This window comes from Jaculus jaculus, chromosome X, assembly GCF_020740685.1.
Source record: "Jaculus jaculus isolate mJacJac1 chromosome X, mJacJac1.mat.Y.cur, whole genome shotgun sequence".
Classification (NCBI taxonomy): domain Eukaryota; kingdom Metazoa; phylum Chordata; class Mammalia; order Rodentia; family Dipodidae; genus Jaculus; species Jaculus jaculus.
In genome coordinates this window covers 37,839,028-37,860,555 of record NC_059125.1, presented here as the reverse complement: position 1 = coordinate 37,860,555, position 21,528 = coordinate 37,839,028, and the positions used below count along the sequence as shown (strand labels likewise).

General features: G+C 37.9%; 1 protein-coding gene across 1 annotated transcript in view; it reads right to left on the bottom strand.

Moving 5' to 3' along the window:
• The window catches only part of LOC101596939 (general transcription factor IIH subunit 1-like), a 120,741-nt gene extending 99,427 nt beyond the window's left edge, over positions 1 to 21,314 (bottom strand). Inside the window, 3 exon segments of the mRNA XM_045139848.1 lie at positions 17,393 to 17,512; positions 19,364 to 19,464; positions 21,260 to 21,314. Of these exon segments, the coding sequence (XP_044995783.1) occupies positions 17,393 to 17,512; positions 19,364 to 19,464; positions 21,260 to 21,314 (276 nt within the window).
• Between the last annotated feature and the right edge of the window lie 214 nt (positions 21,315 to 21,528).

Below are 21,528 nucleotides of genomic sequence, written 5' to 3'. Positions count from 1 at the left end.
TGCATCTGGAGTTCATTTGCTAGAGGCCCTGGTTTGCCCATTATATCTATATCTGCCATGCTCTCCCTCTATCAAATAAATAAATAAAATATTTAAAATAAAACACTGCTAAAAGAAATTGAGGAGAACATGAATAAGTAGGAAGATCTCCCATGATTATGGGTTAAAATAATCCATACTGTGATAATAACCATCTACCAAAAGCAATATACAGATTCAGTGCAAGTTCTATCAAAATTACAGCACCATTTTTTTTCACAGAAATAGGAAAAAAAGTCTCTAAATACATATGGAAGCACAAAAGCCTTTGGATAGAAAAAAAAAGAAAATCCTTAGCAAGAACTACTGGTGGTATGACAATACCCGATTTCAAAGTCATAGAATGAAAAATAGCATGGTACTAATGGACACATAGATATATAGAATAGAATAGAAGATCCAGTTATGTGATCTAGTAATTACACCTCCTTGCTCTTTTTACAAAGAAAACAAAAATTCACATGAGAGGAAAAGGAGCATTTTAAACAAACTGGTGATGGAGAAATTAGATAGCCACATGTGGAAGAATGACTGTAGACTCTCTTCTCTTGCCTTGCACAGAAATCAGCTCAAAATTAATCAAGGTCCTCAATATAAGAGTTGAAACTCTAAAAGACTAGAAGAAAAACAGGGAGAGCACTCCAAGATATAGCCATGAGGAAATACTTTTTAATTGAGATTCCAGTAACCCAGGAATTGGACAAACACACAATCATTGGGAATTCATGAAACTAAAATCTATTGTACAGCTAAGCAAACCATCAACTGAGTCAATAGACAATCTAAGGAATAGGAGAATATATTTGCAAGCTATATATTTGACAGAGGTTTGATATCTAGAATTATAAAAAGAACGCAAAACATGTAGGAATAAAAAATTCAATCAACTAACACAAAAAATGGGGTCGTGAACTGAACAGTTCTCAAAGGAAGAAATGCAAATGGCCATAAACATATTAAAAGATGTTCAACATCTTTAGCCATAAGGGAAATGAAAATTAAAATGACATTTAGGTTGCATCTCACTCTGGTCGAAAGGTGCACTCTGATGCATTGTGGCCCCCATCCCCTTAGAGACTGAATAGTGCATTCATGACCTCAGAGTGATTATAGATAGCCCCACTGAGGAAGTTCCTCGATGGAATTGAGACAGGAAAGAGAGAACATAAGAGCATAACTAGATGGAAGTATGCCCGATTTGCAGGGTATTAATAAAAGTTCCACAAATATAAATTAATAAAAATAAATAAATAAAAGATATCCAGGGAGAGAGCTTTCAATGTTGTAATTGAAACAAAAATCAAATAAAATTAGATAATAGCAAAACCAAAACAGAAAGGAAGAGAAAGAAATGTATATTTTACTAAAAACTCAAGCAAAGATGCTAAAGATTAGTTATGTGGGTTCAAATCCAAGCTTTGCTAGTGACAAGTTACATGAATGCCACTTTCTAGTTTATTCACCTCTCTTAAAGAGGGAATTAGTATCACTATATTAATGACATTTTGAACACTATGGGTATATATATTTCCTAGATATAGATATAGATTGCCATATTATCTATTAATAATAAATTATTCATGAACTGTTTAAATAATTATTCATAAACATTAAAGAATAAATAATAGTGGCTGGAGAGATAGCTTATTGGTAAAGGTGCATTCCCATGAATCCTAAGGACACAGATTTCATTCCTCAGTACCCACATAAACCAGATATACAAGGTGGTACATGTGTCTGACATTTGTTTGCAGTGGCTAGAAGCCCTGGTGAGACCATTCTCTCTATATCTGCCTCTTTATCTCTCTCTCTCAAATAAATAAATGATTTTTAAAAAGAAGTGATAATCATAATCAAAATTATCATGAATCTTAAATAATATATTTAGGTCTTGAATAAAGTAACAAAGACTACTTTCGTATTATGTATCTCCCACACAAGTTTCCACATCAGGTTTCCATAACACTTACTTTTATTTGAAAAATAAAAGGTAAAATGTAATTAACATAGAGTGTGAACAAAACCCTGGTATGTTTTCTTATGACAGAAAATATTTATTTTGTCAAATATGAGCAAAGGAGATAGGGTGATTAAGCAAATGCAAGAAGTATTGATTGACCATTTATTAGATGATCTTATTTCATATACTCTTATTTAAAGTCTATACCAATCTTGAATGAGTAAATATGATCTATAATTTATAAAACATGAAACTGAGTAATTTTAATGTAAATTACCCTAGATTACACACCAGAATATGACATTACTGATAGTTGAAATAATTTATCCTGTTGCATAATACAATGACAAAAGCTAATATTTATTTAAATTTTTGTGAAATTTGGTGTTAGGGACTTTTAGGCAGTCTCATCCCTTGATGACATAATGCCTGCAGGTATAGAGAATATTTGTACTGTGATTCCAGGATAGAAAAAATTAAGAATCAGAGATGTGGCCTAGGTCCTAACGCCAGGAATGGATTCAGTCTATTTGGCATATGAAATGGTATTATAAAAAGCCACTGTATGTTGATGGTGATTTTTGATCTAATACTATATAAATAGAACTTCAAATTTATAAAAATGATTCTCCAACATTATATGACTATTTTGATTTAATATTTTTATAATTTTCTACACTTAAAATAACCATGTGTATGAATATGTGTGAGAAAGATAGGGGAAGGGAGATTTTTAAGTATTTTATTTGTTTGAGCAAGAGAGAGGGAAGGAGGCAGATAGGGAATGGGCATGTCAGGGCCTTCAGCCACTACAAACTAACTGCAAACACATGCACCACCTTGTGAAACTTGCTTACGTGGGTCCTGGAGAATTGAACCTGGGTCCTTAGGCTTTGTAGACAAGAGCTTTAGCTGCTGAGCCATCTTTTCAGGGCACATTTTAAAATTTAAGGCATTTTCATTGGGAGAAAATTCTTTAAGCATCTTTTTTCCCCAAACATTTCTATAGTTATTAGTAGCAACTAATGAATAAAATTTATCTTATTGTGATATTTTGCCATTCATTTTGAAACTTAAATCTGATTTCATACTTGATTTTTTCCCATCCTTAATCTGGTTATCATTGTAATATTTTAAATTTTGAAACTCTTCTTCCATTTTACCAATACTTTTTTGTGACTCATCATTCAAATTGAATAGCACAAGAAGATCAAATAATGGAATATGTTTATTTTGCCTGAGATGTTGATGGAAGTACAACAAGGAAATGATGTATGATTTGTTAGGTTACAATCTTTGCATGCATTAACCAAATTCAGTCTCTAAATATTTAATATATTGCCCTGCACATTCAACATCATCTGTCTCTTCCCTCTCTTGACTATTCCTGAGTATATGCTTCATTTCACAATCATAGATGCCTTGTAATTGTTCTCTTAAAAAAACTCTAATATACTGGTCATGCTTTTGTACACCACTGTGTCCTCACTCCTCAATTTATTCCCTCCTTTCTGCTTTCATACTACATGTAGCAAGTTGCTGCCCCCCACTTGCCCTGCCAAGTGTCTAAATTGCCCACTTCTTGTCTAAGTAAATGGCATCACTTTCCTTAGGATTGCCGAGTATTGTAGTAGAAATTTTCTGGAAAGATTACTCTAAAACCAGAATGAGTAGACGTAGAGGAGTGTATTACCCAGGGGCCAAAAAGCTTGAGGTGGCCCGCGAAAGAAGTTTTGGCCCCAAGCAGAGATTTTGTTTCCATTTCATAGTTTTCATAGCCAAGGGGAGAGGTAAGTGAAAAAACAGGATGTGACAATTTGTATACCAATTATTTCTATAGTCAGTCCTCCTAAACAATGAACTCCATGTTACTTTGTTTTAGCCTAAACCTCAGTCCTCCTAAACAATGAACTCCATGTTACTTTGTTTTAGCCTAAACCATCTTTCCTTCTTATCATCCCTTTGTGGCCTTTCTGGACAGTTTCTTCTTTGGGATTTTTCCATTTGCCAACAAAGATAAATTTTAGCTCCTCAGCAATGAACTCTTACAATAACTCAGTGAATCAGTTTAACTTTTAGCTTTTTTTCTACCACATTCCCTCCTCTTTATCATCATAATACCTTATGGTTTTCTATGTAATGGCTGGTATACCTGAAATATTAACTATATTTTAATTATTTTCATTTCAGATTGGATGAATCTGGACAGAGCATTTAGAATATATGTTTGTAACACAAGTCCCAGAATAATTAATATGAAAGTCTCCATTAAAGGAGCTAGCCAGTGTCCCCATGTAGTCCACATAGGAGGAAAGCTCAGGGTCTGGGGCATATCAGCTGAAAGATCTCCAGAGTTTTGGGTAAGCATGACTTTGAGGGCCAAGTGTATGTCAGTTGTCATTGGGAATGCTGATACTGTTACCATTAAGTCTTGTATTTAATTTTTAGCAGAAGGAAGTGGTTTATGTATTATTGTCCTTGAAAATACAACACAACAACACAAAAGAATTATAACAAAAGACAGCAATTCAGGAGAGCCTTTTCTGTACATGATTAGTCAGCAGGAGTGACTGTGACAAATCCTATTGTGGGGAGGAGAGCACAGAACATTCTTGCAGTAGAGGGGGTATAGTATCACATTGCTCAAAAACAGATGTTCTTGTAGAAGGACAAAGACTTAATACGAAGCAATAGCAAAGAACTGTATCTGTTTAGGGTGAAAGACATAATGTGCCTTGGAACCAGTGTTTTTCTATGGATCCCATGAGTGTTTCAAATTGGCTGATTTGTCCAACAAATGAAAGAGGTTAGGATTCTATTCATGATTCTGATTTGGAAGCATCTCATGTTGAAGTCTTTGGGCTTTTGTATGTATGGAGCAAGGTTACAGTCGTTTTGTCAGGGGCAGATGTCCTCCAGAGTTTGACTTTGAAAGGATCCTCTGGGTTCCCTGGTGACCTGCTAACTGTTACAATTGACTGAGGATACTGTGTTTTTGATTTGGTGTGTTAAGTTTATGTTACTTGGATGATGGGTGTGGGCAAAATTTTTCAAGGGAATGTGGGTCCCCTTGTGTTACAAATTTTAAGGAAGCATCATCTGTGGCAAGAGAATCTGGCTTACCTCTATAAATCTAAGCAAAGAGATACCATCAAACAACCAGCACCACCAACATTAGTACAGTCAGAATTCTAAATTGATTTTACATCTTAGGGCTAGGCTTTAGATTTGTCCCAAATGTATTTTAGGGCTTGGCTCTGAGATCTGTTTTTAATGACATAGCTCCTTTTAATAAGACATGTCAAGGAGTGATTGGACTAATATAAATCAATAACTATCAGGTAAACATAATCAGTGAGGACAATTTTGGATCTTTAATTTAAAGACAAACAGTGGCTTACTAATCAGGGCCAGGCAGAGGCAGAAGGCATGAGTTAATAGTTTAGTACTGTAAGCCAGCATCAGGCAGGGAAGTCTATTTGTCTGAATCTTGGTTTATATTTTAATATCTTGTAGTTATATTCTCTTACTGCGGGTTTAAAACCGAATTACGTATTATATTTTAGAGGTTGTTCATGGCTCTGTAGGAGAACCTTTAGAGACCTATAAGGAGTTCTATGACTCTTAGCATTGCCATCTGCTAGGATAAGTCAAGGTCATGCTGACCAAGTTGTCCTCCCTCTTTTGAGAAGTCTTGAGGTTTGATTTCCCTGTGATGTCACTCTCCTAGTGCATATACATTGTTTTGGAGTTCATCTATGAGTCTCCATGTCTTTCCTTATCAAGAAGACAGACAAGTTACCAAAGGCTAGAAGTTAGCAAGTGTCCCATCATCTCCTGTGGCCTTCTGACCTGGAAACAGGAACCAAAATATTGGTTATCCTTTTAACTCCAATGTTTTCAATTGACCTTTGCTTTTACATATGGTTACTAATTGCTCAGAGAGAATATACATATCTGTTTATCAAAACATATTTAGTTAAAAATATGCAGTACATTTCTGGTTAGCAAAGCATATCTGCTCTGAGAATGACACAACAGTTTAAAATCATTCTTAGTTTAGTTGTCAGGTGACAGTGTGTGCTAGAGCTGGAACATAGAAAATATACACATTTTGTCAGCAACAAGAACATCTACAAAGCATATAAAAATTCATGGAGATTAAACAGTAAACTATTGAATGATCAGCGGGTCATTGAGGAAATCAAAAAGGTAATCAGTAAATTCATAGAATCAAATGATGATGATAATTCAACTTACCAAAACCTTTGGGAAACAATGAAGGCAGTCCTAAGAGGGAAATTTTAGCCCTAAGTGTCTATATTAAGAAATTGGAGTTCACAAATAGACAATTTAATACTCCACCTTAAGGCCTTAGAAAAAAGAAAAACAAGGCAAACCAAAGAGCAGTAGACAAGAAGAAATCATAAAGATTAAGGCAGAAATTAATGAAATAGAAGCCAAAAAAAATAATTCCAAGGAATCAATGAAAGAAAGAGTTGGTTCTTTGAAAGAATATACAAGATTGATAATCCCTTAGCAAATTTGACCAGAAGAAAGGGAGAAGAGACAAACATTAATAAAATTAGAGATGAAAAAGGCACCATTACAAAAGATACCAAAGAAATTCAGACAATTATAAGGACATACTTTAAGAATATATATTCCTCTAAGTTTGAAAATCTGAAAGAAATGGATGATTTCCTTGATTCATATGACCTACAAAAATTAAAATTAAATCAAGATGAGATAAACCATTTAAATAGACCTATAGCAAGAATAAAGATCCAAGCAGTTATAATAGTCTGCCAACTAAAAAAAAAAGCCAAGGTCCATATGGATTTGCTGGTGAATTGTACCAGAACTTCATGGAAGAACTAACACCAATGTTTCTAAACTTTTCTAAAATAGAAAAGAAAGAGATTCTACCCAACCCTTTATATGTAGTCAACATCACCCTCATACCAAAACCTGGCAAAGACAGAACAAAAAAAGAAAATTACCAACCAATCACCCTCATGAACATAGTTGCAAAAATTCTTAACAACATATTGGCAAACAGAATACAAGAATATATCAAAAAATATTCTCCCTGACCAAGTTGGCTTTTTCCCTGGGATGGTTCAACATACACAAATAAATAAATTTAATACATCATATAAATGGTCTGAAGGACAAAAATCACATGATCATCTCAATAGATACCAAAAAGGCATTTGACAAAATCCAACATCCTTTCATAGTAAAAGTATTATAGAAACTGGGACTAGAAGGAACAAATTTCAACATAATAAAAGCCACTTATGACAAACCTTCAGCCAAAATAATACTAAATAGGGAAAAACTCAAAGCTTTTACACTAAATTCATGAACAAAACAAGGGTGTCCACTGTCCCCACTTTTATTTAATATAGCCCTGGAAGATTTAGCTATAGCAATAAATCAAGAGACACTCGTAAAAGGGAGAGAAATTGGGAAGGAAGAGATAAAATGATCACTATTTGCAGATGATATGATTCTATGCACAAAAGATGTTAAAAACTCTACCAGCAAACTGTTAGAGGTGATAAGCACTTTTAGCAATATAGCAGGATACAAAATAAATACACAGAAATCAGTAGCTTTCCTATTTGCTAACAACAAATATGTAATAATGAAATCAGGGAATCTCTCCCATTCACAATTGCCTCAAAAAAAAAAAAAAAAGTAAAGTACCTTGGAATAAACTTAACTATGGAAGTGAGGGAGCTCTACAATGAATACTTAAAAACACTCAAGCAAGAAATTGCAGAAGACACAAGGAAATGGAAAGATATCCCATGTTCTTGGGTTGGAAGAATCAATATTGTGAAAATATCAATCTTACCAAAAGCAATGTACACATCTAATGCAATCCCCATTAAAGTTCCAATGGCATACTTCACAGGAATATTAAAAAAAAAAAACCCAAAAATTGCATTTGGAAGCACAAAAAACCTCGAATAGCCAAAACAATTTTGAGCAACAAAAATAAGGCTGGTGGTATCACCATACCCAATTTTAAGCTATATTACAAAGCCATAGGAAAAAAAAAAAAACAGCATGGTATTGGCAAAAAGAGAGACATGTACAACAATGGGACAAATTGATGAACTATATGTTAATCTAGGCAGCTACAGCCATCTGGTTTTTGACAAAAATGCCAAAAATATTCATAGGGGAAAAGACAGCCTTTCAACAAGTGGTGCTGGGAAAACTGGATATCTATAAGTAGAAATATGAAAATAGATCCTTGTCTTTCCCCATGCACAAGAATCAAATCCAAGTGGATAAGGGACCTTAATATCAGACCTGAAACTCTGAAATTTCTAAGGAAAAGATAGGGAAAACCCTTCAACATATTGGCATAGGAAATGACTTTCTGAATATAACCCCAATTGCTCAGGAAATAAAACCACTAATCAGCTACTGGCATCTCATGAAATTACAAAGCTTTCATACAGCAAAGGACACCATGAATAGAGTAATGAGGCAACCTACAGAATGGGAGAAAATCTTTGCCATTTACAAATCTGAGAGAATATTAATACCAAGAACATACAAAGAACTCAAACAGAACAATAATAAATCAAACAACCCAATCAAAAAATGGGCTATGGAACTAAAGAGTTCTCACCAGAAGAAATACAGGTGGCATATAAACATCTAAAAAAGTGTTCTACATACTTAGCCATCAAGGAAATGTAAATTAAAACTACTCTCTCCCATCAGAATGGCTACCCTCAAGAAAAAATAAATGACAAAAAATGTTGGTGAGGTTGTGGTAAAAGGATAACCTTCTGCACTGTTGATGGGAATGTAATCTGGTACAGCCATTGTGAAAATCAGTGTGAAGGTTCTTGAGACAGCTAAAAATTTGTTTGCCATATGATGCAGCTATTGTACTCCTAGGCATATATCCTAATGACTCTTCTCACTACCTTAGAGATACTTGCACAATCATGTTTATTGCTGCTCTATTCTCAATAGCTAGCAAATGGAACCAGCCTAAATGTCCATCCACAGATGAATGGATAATAACGATGTGCTACATCTACACAATGGAGTTCTATTCAGAGGTAAAGAAAAATGAAATTATGAAATTTGCAGGGAAATGGGGAGATCTGTAAAGGATGATACTAAGTGATGTAACCAGGCCCAGAAAGCCAAGTGTCACATGTTCTCTCTTATATGTGGATCTTGGCTACCATTGTATAGACTTGTGTGTTATCTGGAACCAATAATCAGAAGTAGAGGCCCATAAGCTAGAAAAAGGATGTAAGGGAGGGAGGAGAGGGAACGTCTTAAGAGGATGGTATTTTAAATATGTATGAAGAAGAAACAATTACAGGGAGGGTAAAGGCCTAAGTGAGGTCAGGGGAAGAGATTATATAAAAGAAAGATGGGGGAGGGTCAATCAAAATTCAAGATATTCTGAATAAGACATATGAAAATGTGCTTTTTAAAATAATGACACATCCAGAAGCCATAGACTGTTACTAGAAAATTTTCATTGCCTGGAATGGGATACCTCCCAGTGATACAATGGCCAGGGAGGTCTATTTTGCCTCCAAAACATTACAGGCTATTGCGAAGACCCTTGGTTCCCCTTGAGAAAGACATCATAAGACCCTATTGCTGAAGACATCACATGCCTGAGTGGCAAAGTCACTGAGAAATCAAGGTGGTGCTGAGCAGGAAACCTTCTCCATGTAGCCCAACAAACTGAAAGCTGGAAAAAGCTGTACTGTCTTCAGTCTTATGGGAGACAGAATTCATCTATTGTGCAAACAGTGGGCACTGTAAACCTCAAGTTTGGCAAGACAGGCCAAATGTCTGAATGAGTGCAATAGTGGCATGTCTGCTCTCAGGAAACCAACTGCTCTCTACTCGGACTGAAGGCCCACTCTGTGTGAGGTACTATGTGCCTGGTACTGAAAACCTAATCAAAAGGAGGATAAGTCATGAGCCTTAGGGGTATTAAGCCTGCTCTTGTCTGGATAAATGCATATATTACTCTCACCAAGTTGCCCTGAAATCACTACACTTAATGTTTGTCAGGAGCTGTAACTGTTCCTTGACCTCTTGTCTTTAAACTTTAGACACAGAGGCATTGTCATACAGTCTTGAGGAAGTTGACCATAGACACAGAGGAATTGTCGAGGAAGTTTTTGTTTCTGCATATAAGCTTGTGTGTGCCTGAATAAACTTGAGCCTTGATCAGAACTTGTCTTGGCTCCATTCCTTGTGTTCTTGGCTCAGATCCATTCCCAATCCCTCCTTCAGAGGTCTATTCGACTCTCGTGCTGCAGGTCGGCACAGCGTGGTGCCCAAAACAGGGACCTGAATATGAGGGGCTTCAGTGAGGAATGCCAAAATCAACCCAGGATCCGCAGAAAAAAGTGAAACTAAAAAGAGGACTGTAGTCACCTGCTCAGTCTTCTGGAATAAGGTAAATTGGTGCAATTGTGGGACAAGAAAAGAGGAAAATGGAGCTAATTGCTGTAGTAAAAGATATTTTAAAAGCTCAAGGAATTGGGATTGCTTCAAGTTCTTTAAGCAAACTTTTTGATTTTGTTAATGAAACGAGGTCTTGGTTTATAGAGCAGGGAAATGTTGATTCAGATGCTTGGGATAAGGTAGGGAAAGAATTTAATGTCTTTTTACAAACTCATGGTCCCAATAAGGTTCCAGTAATTGCTTTTCCCTTATGGTCTTTGATAAAGGATGCCTTGGATTCAGGTACAAAAGATAGTTTAGTGAAGCAAATGTTAGATCACACTCAAGATGGCTGCAGCGTTACAAGGAATTCCTTTTCAAATGGCCACCACTGCAGCAAGATCTGGCAAGTGCTTTTCTTATGGAAAAATAAGACATGAAAAAAATTGTGCCTGAAAAGGTACAACAAGATTCCCCTTTTTCTTATCTTGGGTTTGTAAAACCCATGGAAAAATACCAGGAGCCAAAAACAGCCCCCAGATGCAGACAGGCAAACAATCTTGTGACCATAGCATGACCATTGACCCCGCCTAATGTACTATAGATAACCCTGACAGGATGTTTCCAAGAAGAAAAAAAAAAAAAATCCCCACCGACCCCAAGTCTATTAATAAGTAACCAGTGCTGGGACTGTAACCATGCTTCTGTTTCTGTAAACCTGCTTCTGCTCTCCCTAACCCTATAAAAAGAGACCCTTCCCCTTGCCCGGCGCGCTCAGTCTCTCGAAGGACTGGAGTGCCCGCAGGCGCCTGCGTGAACAATAAAGCTGCCTCTTGCCTTTGCATCCAGTGGCTCGGTTTTGGTTCTTGGGCGTGGGTCTCCCACCACGGAAGATTCCCCCGCCCCCGGGAATCTTACAGGTTTTATTTATATCCAAAACAAATTAAGCCACAGAAAGTTACTCTTAAAACACAGGAAAAAAAGACTGTCCAATTAAAAGAAAAAATGGAAATTCCAATAATCCAGCTCCTGGTCTTTGCCCAAAGTGCAAAAGAGGAAAACACTGGGCAAATGAATGTAGATCTAAAACAGATAGAGATGGCAACCTCATTATCCAGCAGCAGGGAAACAGGAGGAGGGGCCAGCCCCAGGCCCCACAAAGACAAGTTGATGGGGCAATTCAATTTGTTCCTCAAGCAGTCAGTTACAGCCAGTCTCCCACCTTCTCTGAGCTACCTCAGGGAGTGCCAGACTCGACCTCAGTTCCTCCACTTACACAGTGTTAACTCCAGAAATGGGACTTCAAGAATTGCCTACTGGAGTACGTGGCCCACTACCAAAGACAGTGTAGGCTTAACCTTGGGAAGAAGTAGCAGTACTATGCAGGGATTACAAATAGCACCTGGAGTTATTGATGCAGATTTCACAGAAGACTTAAAATTATGGTGTCTTCTCCAAAAACAATCTTTACAATATTTCCTGGTCAGAGAATAGCTCAATTGTTGCTCCTTCCAATGATAAGAATGGGAAGGGTTGCTAATGTTCAGGGTCGAGGGACTCAAGGATTTGGTTCATCAGATGCTTACTGGGTTCAACCTATCAGTAAGGAACATTCAAAATTAACTTTAAAATTAAACTGGAAGTAATTTAAAGTGTTAGTAGACACTGGAGCTGATGTTACTATTTTGTCTGGTAATCATTGGCCTGCTTCTTGGCCTAAGCATCCTACAGGGGCACAATTGAGAGGTATCGGACAATCCTCTTGTCCTGAGCAGAGTGCTGTAGAATTACTTTGGGAAGATGAGGAAGGTAATACTGGGTATTGTAAACATTACATTATAGACAGTTTGCCTTTAAATCTGTAGGGAAGAGATGTTTTGAGTCAAATGAAATTGTTAATGTGTAGTCCTAATAAAATTGTTATTGCTCAAATGCTTAGACAGAGTTACTTGCCTGGTAAAGGATTAGGGAAATGGGGACAAGGTGACCCATTACCTATTCAAGTAGCTTCTAATGCAAATCATCAAGGGCTGGGGTATTTCCCCTAGTGGCAACAGGTCAGGCCTTACCGCCCCATGCAGAGCCTATTTGTTGGAAATCTGATGATCCTGTATGGGTCGATCAGTGGCCTTTAACATGGAAAAAACTGATAGCTGCACTAATGCTAGTTCAAGAGCAATTAGAGGCAGGACATATAGAGGAATCATCTTCACCCTGGAATACTCCAAATTTTGTCATTAAAAAGAAATCCGGAAAATGGCGGTTACTAAGAGCTGTGAATGTTACTATGCATTTAATGGGAGCAATGCAACCTGGTCTACCTAGTCTTGTAGCTATTCCAGCTGACTTTTCTAAAGTGATTTTTGACTTGAAAGATTACTTTTTTTCTATACCTTTACATTCACGAGATTGTTGTCATATTGCTTTTATTGTTCCTTCTAGTAATTTTAAGGAGCCTGTGAAAAGATATCAATGGAAAGTTGTCCCTCAAGGTATGGCTAATAGTCAAACTTTATGTCCAAAATTTGTGGCTAAAGCTTTAGCTTCAACAAGAAGCAAATTTCCTCAAATATATATTATTTGTTTTATGGATGATATTTTATTAGCTGGAAAGGAAAAGACAGATGTTTTGACTTGTTTTTCTTACATGGAACAACAGATCACTATGTGGGGATTAAAAATTGTGCCTGAAAAGGTACAACAAGATTCCCCTTTTTCTTATCTTGGGTTTTATTTATACCCAAAACAAATTAAGCCACAGAAAGTTACTCTTAAAACACAGAATCTTACTACTTGAAATGATTTTCAGAAATTGTTAGGAGACATTAATTGGATTAGGCCTTATTTAAAACTTACTACTCATGAATTAAAACCTTTATTTAATATACTACAGGGGGATTCTAATCCTTCATCTTTTCATTCTCTTACACCTAAAGCTTATAAAGCATTAATTACAGTACAAAAGGCCATAGAAGAACAATTTATCACTTATATTGACTACAGTAAAGAGTTGTGGTTACTAACCCATATACTCCAACAGGATTGTTGTGGCAAGGAGCTTCAATACTATGGGTACATCCTGCATCTTCTCCAAGAACTGTCACTCCTTATTATGACGATGTTGCTAAAGTAGTGATGGAAGGAATGGCTGAATCTATTAAATATTTTAGAATAGAACCACAGGTTCTCTGTCAGCCTTATAATTCAAAACAGGCTTCTTGGCTTTTTGCTTTTTCAGATACTTGGGCATTAGCCATTGCAGGTTTTGTAGGAAGCATTGATAATCATTACCCTAAACATAAATTGATTCAGTTCTTCATGCAACATCAAGTCATTTTTCCTTGCAATACACAATTTTCTCCTATCAAGGATGCTGTGTTGGCCTTTACAGATGGATCTTCTTCTGGCCTAGCTGCTTATTCTTTAATCGGACAAACATATACTGTTAATACTCCTTAGAAAACTGCACAATTTGTAGAACTGGCAGCCTTTAAAGATTTATTGCAACATACTGTTACTATATCTGTTAATATTTACACTGATAGCCAATATATTGTCCACTCAGTTCCTTATTTAGAAACCTGTAGTAGAATACATCCTTCTTATACTGTTTACAATTTGTACAGGTTCAACTTTTGATTCTCCAGCGTTCAGCATCTTTCTATGTAGGACAGCTTCATGCTCATTCTGGCCTCCCTGGACCCTTAGCTCTGGGAAATGCTATTACAGACAAGGCTACTAGAATTTTTTCTGTGGAAGAAGCTATTAATGCTCATAATATTCATCATCTTAATGCTAATACTCTATGTCTTAAATATAAAATTACACATGAACAAGCATGACAAATAGTTAAAAATTTTCAACAATGTCTCACATTTTTACCTGTGCCACATATGGTGTCAATCCTCGAGGTTTGACTCCTGGCCATTTATGGCAAATGGATATAACTCATGTTCCTGAGTTTGGAAAAATAAAAATTTGTACATGTTTCTATTGACACATATTCTAGTTTCATTTGTGCTTCTGCTCAAACGGGAGAAGCTACTAAACATGTTATTGCTCATTGTCTTCATTCTTTTAATATTTTAGGAGTCCCTAAACAACTGAAAACAGATAATGATCCAGGATATACAAGTGCAGGATTTAAGCACTTTTGGTCTTCTTTTAATATTGAGCTTATTACTGGAATTCCTTATAACCCCCAAGGGCAAGGTATCATTGAGTGAGCAAATGGAACATTAAAAACCTGGTTACAAAAAACTAAAAAGGGGAAAATGACACAGGGATCAGTAACAAGATAGGTAAATCATACTTTACTTATTTATTTTACTTTTGGATGCAAAAAGGTTTTCTGCTGCTGACCATTTTTGGCATGCACAAACCAAGACTAATTATGCTAAAGTAATGTGGAAAGATCCATTGACTAACAAATGGAGTGGACCCGACCCTGTATTAATATGGTGACAAGGATCTGTTTGTATTTTTTCACAGAAGGAAAATGGAGCCAGATATTTGCCAGAACGTTTGGTCCAGTATGCAGGCCATGAGATCCAACAAGAGGACACTGCTGATCCTGATGGTATGGTGTCATCTACATCTTGCTTACAGTAAAGTCTATTGGACTGTCCTCAGGATTGTGGTGGTCAGACAATGGACGTCAGCAAATTTACATGTGGAAAATTGCTGCTGCTATGGGAGATATCAAGGTTACATCTGCCCTCAATAGTTCAAATAGTCTTCCAAAGGGAACTGTTAGGGCCTGTGTTCCACCACCTTATGCCCTGATGTTAGTAAATGTGAATTGGTATCATGGGTCTGAAGGAATGTTTAATGTTACCTATGATAATTGTAGTCTGTCCAATTGTATTTCTCATGATTCTGAAACTGTAATGATTGTCAAACAACCTGCATTTGTTATGATTCCTGTTAATCTTTCAAAGCCTTGGCATTCTGAAAAGGGTATTCAAATTCTAGAGGAGGTTAGAAATAGTTTAAGTAGACAAAAGAGAGTTGTAGGTTTAGTTATTGCTGGGATTGTTGCATTTATTACATTATTAGTGCCTATTACTACTGCTGATGTTCTTACACAAGACGTTCATGCTGCACACTTTGTTAATAATCTAGCTAAGAACATTTCTGTTGCTTTCGGAACTCAAGTAACCATAGACAAGAAGTTAGAAGAAAAAATAGATGTTTTTTGTTTGATGTTGTGACCTATTTGGGAGAGCAAATTCAAGGAATGAAGATTAGAGCTCAATTGGAATGCTATGCAGATTGCATATGGATCTGCATCACCTCTAAAACTTACAATGCTAGTTATGAAAATTGGGTAAAGGTCAAAATGCACTCGGAAGGAATTTGGCACCATGAGAACATTTCATTAGATTTAGTTAGTTTATATTCAGAAATTCTAGTTATACAGAACAGTCATCTTAATTTTGATGCCACTAAGGCTGCTAATGATTTACTTACTGCAATTAAGTCTGTGTTGCCTGGTTGGAACTCTATAAGTTCCTGGATAGACAGCTTTGCAACTGTGGGAGTTTGCCTTCTGCTTCTCTTATGCCTATTGCCTATTTTCTTCAAGTGTCTAATGAAGTCTATTGTGAATGTTCATGCAGAGGTCCGAGGTATGCGCTATAGAGCACGTCCTTGGCTACATCAGACTTTATCCTAATCCTCCATGAATTTTTCTGTCTGGTAGCCAGAGACAGGTAAGATTGGGGGAGGAGGCATCCAACCTAAGACAGGGCCCATATTGAAGGATAACACGTTTGTCCTATGACAGGTAAGGATGGTCTTCTGCCTCTGAAAACTTAAGACAGGCACGGTCACTTCTTTTAATAAATAAAAAAGGGGGAGATGCCAGGAAACCTAATTGTTCCTTGACCTCTTGTCTTTAGACTTTAGACACAGAGGCATTGTCATATGGCCTTGGGGAAGTTGACCTTAGACACAGAGGCATTGTCAAGGAAGTTTTTATTTCTGTATATAAACTTGTGTCTGCCTGAATAAACTTGAGCCTTGATCAGAACTTGTCTTGACTCCATTCCTTGTGTTCTTGTCTCAGATCCATTCCCACTCCCTCCTTTGGGATCTGATCGACTCTTGTGCTACAGGTCAGCACAAATGTTCATACTCATATATTAATGTTATTCTCATTGCTGGTTAGAGAAGCTTCTCTTTTCAGATGGAGATGACCACTGGGATTGCCAAAAAGGCAACATAATGCTGATAAGAAGGTATGGAGGTGTGTCCAGCACTGAAACATCTCACATCCTCCAAGGCTCAGGGTCCATTGCGGAAGAGGTGGCAGAAAGAATGTAAGAGCCAAAGGAAGGGTACCACTCCCTACATACAAATATGCAGACAGAATTTGGCCTCAATATCCAAGACCTCACAGTGCTTAGCAATACCCACACAAGACCCTCATAATAGGAGGAAAAGATGATGACTTCAAATTAAAATAGAGACTAATGGACAGTTAGGAGATATGACGGAAAGCAGAGCTATGAAGGAGAAAGTGGTGGAGTGGAGAGGAGGGAAATAGTATGTAAAATATCTATAAGTATAGAAGTTGTCCATAAAAATATATATAATAAAAAAAAGAAGTCCCCATTTCTCTTCAACAATTTGGGACTCACCCATTATCATGTTGGGACCAGGACCTTGAGATTCCCTGTGCCTGCAGCTCCCCCTGGCTCTACAAGGCAAGAAAGCTAAGAAAACAGAGCTATCAGGGACTTCCCTGGAAGTGGCATAAGCCCAGAGAGGTTTGTGCCTTGTCTCCCTGTCCAGTGAGACATGTGTTTCAGCCCCCACTATTCCAGGGCCATCTGGCCATCATGTAGGTCAAGCCCTGCTGGGGAAACACTATGTGACACATTGCAATTGCAGGTGCCTGCTCATGTGTAGCAGTCCCCATTTTGTCCTTACCTTGGAGAGCTGCCCCAGCCACAGCATGTGAGAGCAAGACAGATGAGTTTCTTCCGGGTTTCTAGTACTTTTCTGGGACTTGCCCCAGAATTTAGCTACTCCTGATTGACCTTTATGCCCCTGGGGAACACAGCAGGACAGCATAATCCTTCTCTGCAAGTGTGGAGGGGCTTTCCTTCCTCTTCTGGTAGGTACATCATTGGGTTTAGGTCATGAGTGACTTTCATCATATTCTTTTAACTCAGAAGCATTTGTAAAACCTTGTAGTAAGATTTTATCTTTGTTTAAATGATAGAAATATCATTTAATTTCTTCCTGTAAGCCTTATATTTGGCCAGTCATGCCAAATAAGCCAACAGGTGCAATAGTAACATGTCTGTTATGGGAGAAACCAACTGCTTTCTAATTTGACTGGAGGCCTGTTCCATGGGAGGGAATGCATACCTGATACTGAACACCTACAACAGGGGAAATCATGAGCCCTAGGGGTGTAATGTCTGCTGCTGTCTAGCTAAACGTATGTACTATGCTCACCAAACTGCCCAGTAAGCTCTTCTCTTAATGTTCATACCCATATATTAATGCTACTCTCACCTTTGGTAAGAGAAGCTTCTCATTTCAGATGACTGTGACCTTGGGATGACTCAGAAGGAACCATGGTGCTGAGAAGTGACACAGGTGTGCTCAGCACAAAATATCTCCATCACACCTTCTGAGGCTCAAGGTCCATTGCGGAAGAAGTGGAAAAAGAATATGTAAGAGCCAAAGGAAGGGTAGGACTCCTTAAAATGTGCTCCTCCAGTCACAAAATGGCCTAGATATCCATGACCTCTCAGTGCCTGACACTACCTGCACAAGACCATCATAATAGGAGGAAAAGATCATGACACCAAAATAAAAGAGAGAATGATTGAGAAGGGGAGGGGATATGATGGAGAGTGGAGTTTCAAAGGGGAATGTGGGGGAAGGGAGGGAATTAACATAGGATATTGTTTACAATCATGGAAGTTGTCAATTAAAAATAAAAAAAAATATTCCTCAAGGTCAGGCCCCAGAGTGGTGAATTTCTCAGTAGCCTAGACAACATTATTTCTTTATGCCCCCCTTTCTGTGGCCTTGAGTTTTGCCAACTTTAACGTCTGTCAGCCAGTACCCCATCACTGGAGAGTGTGTTAGGAGGCAGCTGTGTCGGGGGAGATCTCTGGCCTTGAAGCCTCTTTTCTGACTCTAGTTGTGCATTCACCAGTACCCAGGGAGAGTTTTGGACTTCTTTGTGGGCTACAGGGCAGCTCCCTGATCTTGACATTTTATAACTTTTAGGCATAGGAGAATCTTGCATTTTTCCCTGTCTACAGTCTTAGTTATTTTCAGTGTTTCCTCTAGGGGCCATTCGACACTAAAAGTTGGCCTTCCTAATTTACAGAGGCCCTTTATTTTTTCTTGTGTCATCTTAGTATTATAATCTCATGAATATTCCCTTCTGAAGGATGGTTTGTTTTTGACCATGCAGTCTAGGACAGTGGGCTTGTTGGAAGACCTCCCCTGTCAGGCATTGCAAGGCTCAGGCTGGAGCCTTCTGGAGAGGGGCCTGAGCTTCCAGGCACAGCTGAGGATCCCCAGGCCACAAGAGGCCACTCCCTCTCCAAGCACAGCACACATGAACTTGGGCTTCGCCCATAGCCCTGTAACCTTTGGCCAGTTGCCTAGGAAACTCCTTATCACCAAATATCTTTACACAGCCCATATCCCTGAGACCCTAGATCACCTGACTCCCCCTTCCATTGCCTATCTGCTGTAATGAATGGCCCCATATGCTAATTAGGCATCAGAAATGAACCTGGTATATCCAATCCCCTCAGGACCCTTCCCACTGCTCTCAGATGCTTATAAACCCATTTGCCTGAAAATAAAACTGAGAGAGTTGTTCACACCAATGAAACTAAACTCTTTTATTTTCGTGTGATCACCCACCCTGGTTGTCTGGGTGCCTTTGGGGTGACCATGACCAGCTCCCCGGAGCAGGAACCCAGGAACCCACATTCCTCCACAATGAATTTCCCACTGTGTGAATTCTGCAGAACATACACAAAGACAAATCCATTCTGTAGCCTTGGGGCTGTGAGCCACATGCTTACTTGTACACATATTCATATCAAGTGCACTTTTCATACAGACACCAGATACCCATCTCAGATATGTGGAAATTTTCTGGGAAGATCACTGCAACACCAGAATGAGTGAAAGTAGAGGAGTTTATTACCTGGGGGCCAAACAACATGAAGTGGCCCTCCAAGGAAGTTTGGGCCCTGAGTGCAGATTTTATTTCCATTTTATAGTTTTCATAGCCAAGGGGAGAGGTAAGTGAACAAATAAGGTGTGACAAGTTGTATACGAATCATTTCTGTAGTCAGCCACCCTCACAATGAATTCCATTTTACTTTGGTTTAGCCTAAACAATCTTTCCTTCTTATCATCCCTTTGTGCTCTTTCTGGACAGTTTCTTCATTGGGATTTTTCCATCAAAATTTTTTCCTCCACCATTAATTCTTACAGTAACTCAGTGAATCAGTTTAACTTTTAGGTTTTTTCTACCACAGTATCACCCACTTTTTGGCTTTGTTTCTTACCCATCTCCTCATATCCATTTATCACCAAACACATCTATGCTAGAATTGCTCCCGCAGTAATTGGGGTCCTATTTACTTCTTTGACTTGTTATTGAATTGGCTCAGGTAAAGATCTCCTAGCACCCTCCTTTGAAGAGTAATCAATTTCCAGAGTCTGAGTAATACAGAAACACAAAAGCTTGACCATTTGCCTCACCTAGAGGCACTCTAAAGCGTCAACTGTGCTATAGCATTCCCCACAAAGATCAAGTGAGGATTTTGTTGGGTCTGCAATAAAGTTCAACATCGCCCTCTCTGTGTTTCACCTCCTCCCACATATACTCTCAACACCAACAATAATTTCAAAAAAAAACGACTTACATGCAAACATGTATCTTTAACACTGCTTCCTTGGGAATCTAACTTGTTATAAAACCTAATATAACATTTCTCTCTTTTATGTTTTGTTTTTTAAGGTAGGGGTTCACTCTAGTTCGGGCTGACCTGGAATTCACTAGTCTCAGCATGGCCTCCAACTCACGGCAAATCCTCCTACCTCTGCCACCTGAGTGCTGGGTTTAAAGGCATGTGCCACCATGCCCGGCTTTAATCTTTTTTTTTTTTTTTTCTCTTGAAATTTCCCTACTATTTTTTACTGGCTTAGTTCAGTCTACCATTAACTTTCATTTTGATTAGCTATTCTTAACTTATTCCATGTTGATTAGATATCAAAATGTACATTCTTCCCATAGACACACATGGATTTTGATTGTTGATTACTAAAGACTGACATTTCACATATCAATAGTATATTTTTTCTTTTCATTTTTCTTCTGCTGTGCTATGTGTGGTATGCATACTTGTGTACATGTATATGTTGAGGAACATGTGTATGTAGATATGTAGAGGTCAGAGAACAAATTTAGGTGTAATTTTCAGGTTTGGCAACTCCCTATTTTTGAGACAGAGTCTCCAGTTGACCCACAGCTCACCAAATAAGATAAAATGGCTTAGGGTGGAGAGATGTTTCAGCAGATGAAGGTGCTTGCTAGCAAATCCTGATGGCCCAAGTTTGATTCTTCAGTACCCTCCATAAAGCTAGATACATAGTGGTGCATGCATGTAGAGTTTGTTTGTAGTGGCAGAAGTCCCTGGTGTATCCATCTTTCTCGAGCTCTTTCCTTCTCTCTATCAGTTACATAAATAAATAAATATATTAAAAACAGCTTTAAAATGAAAAGATAAAGGCCCAGATACTCACCTGTGTCTTCCTCCTCACTGTTAGAATTATAAACACCTGACACCAGGGCTTGCATTTACATGGGTCCTGAGAATCAAATTTGGGTTCTCATGTTTGCAATGTTAGCACTTTACCAGCTGTGCTATTACTCCAGCCCCCCATTTCACCATTTGTATTAATTATTTTCCTGCCATAGTCCATGACACCTACTGAAGTATATTCTGTTTCAAGTCTATGTCTTATACAAACTTTGTTCCCATATACACTAATGTGTTTCCACATCTTTGCAA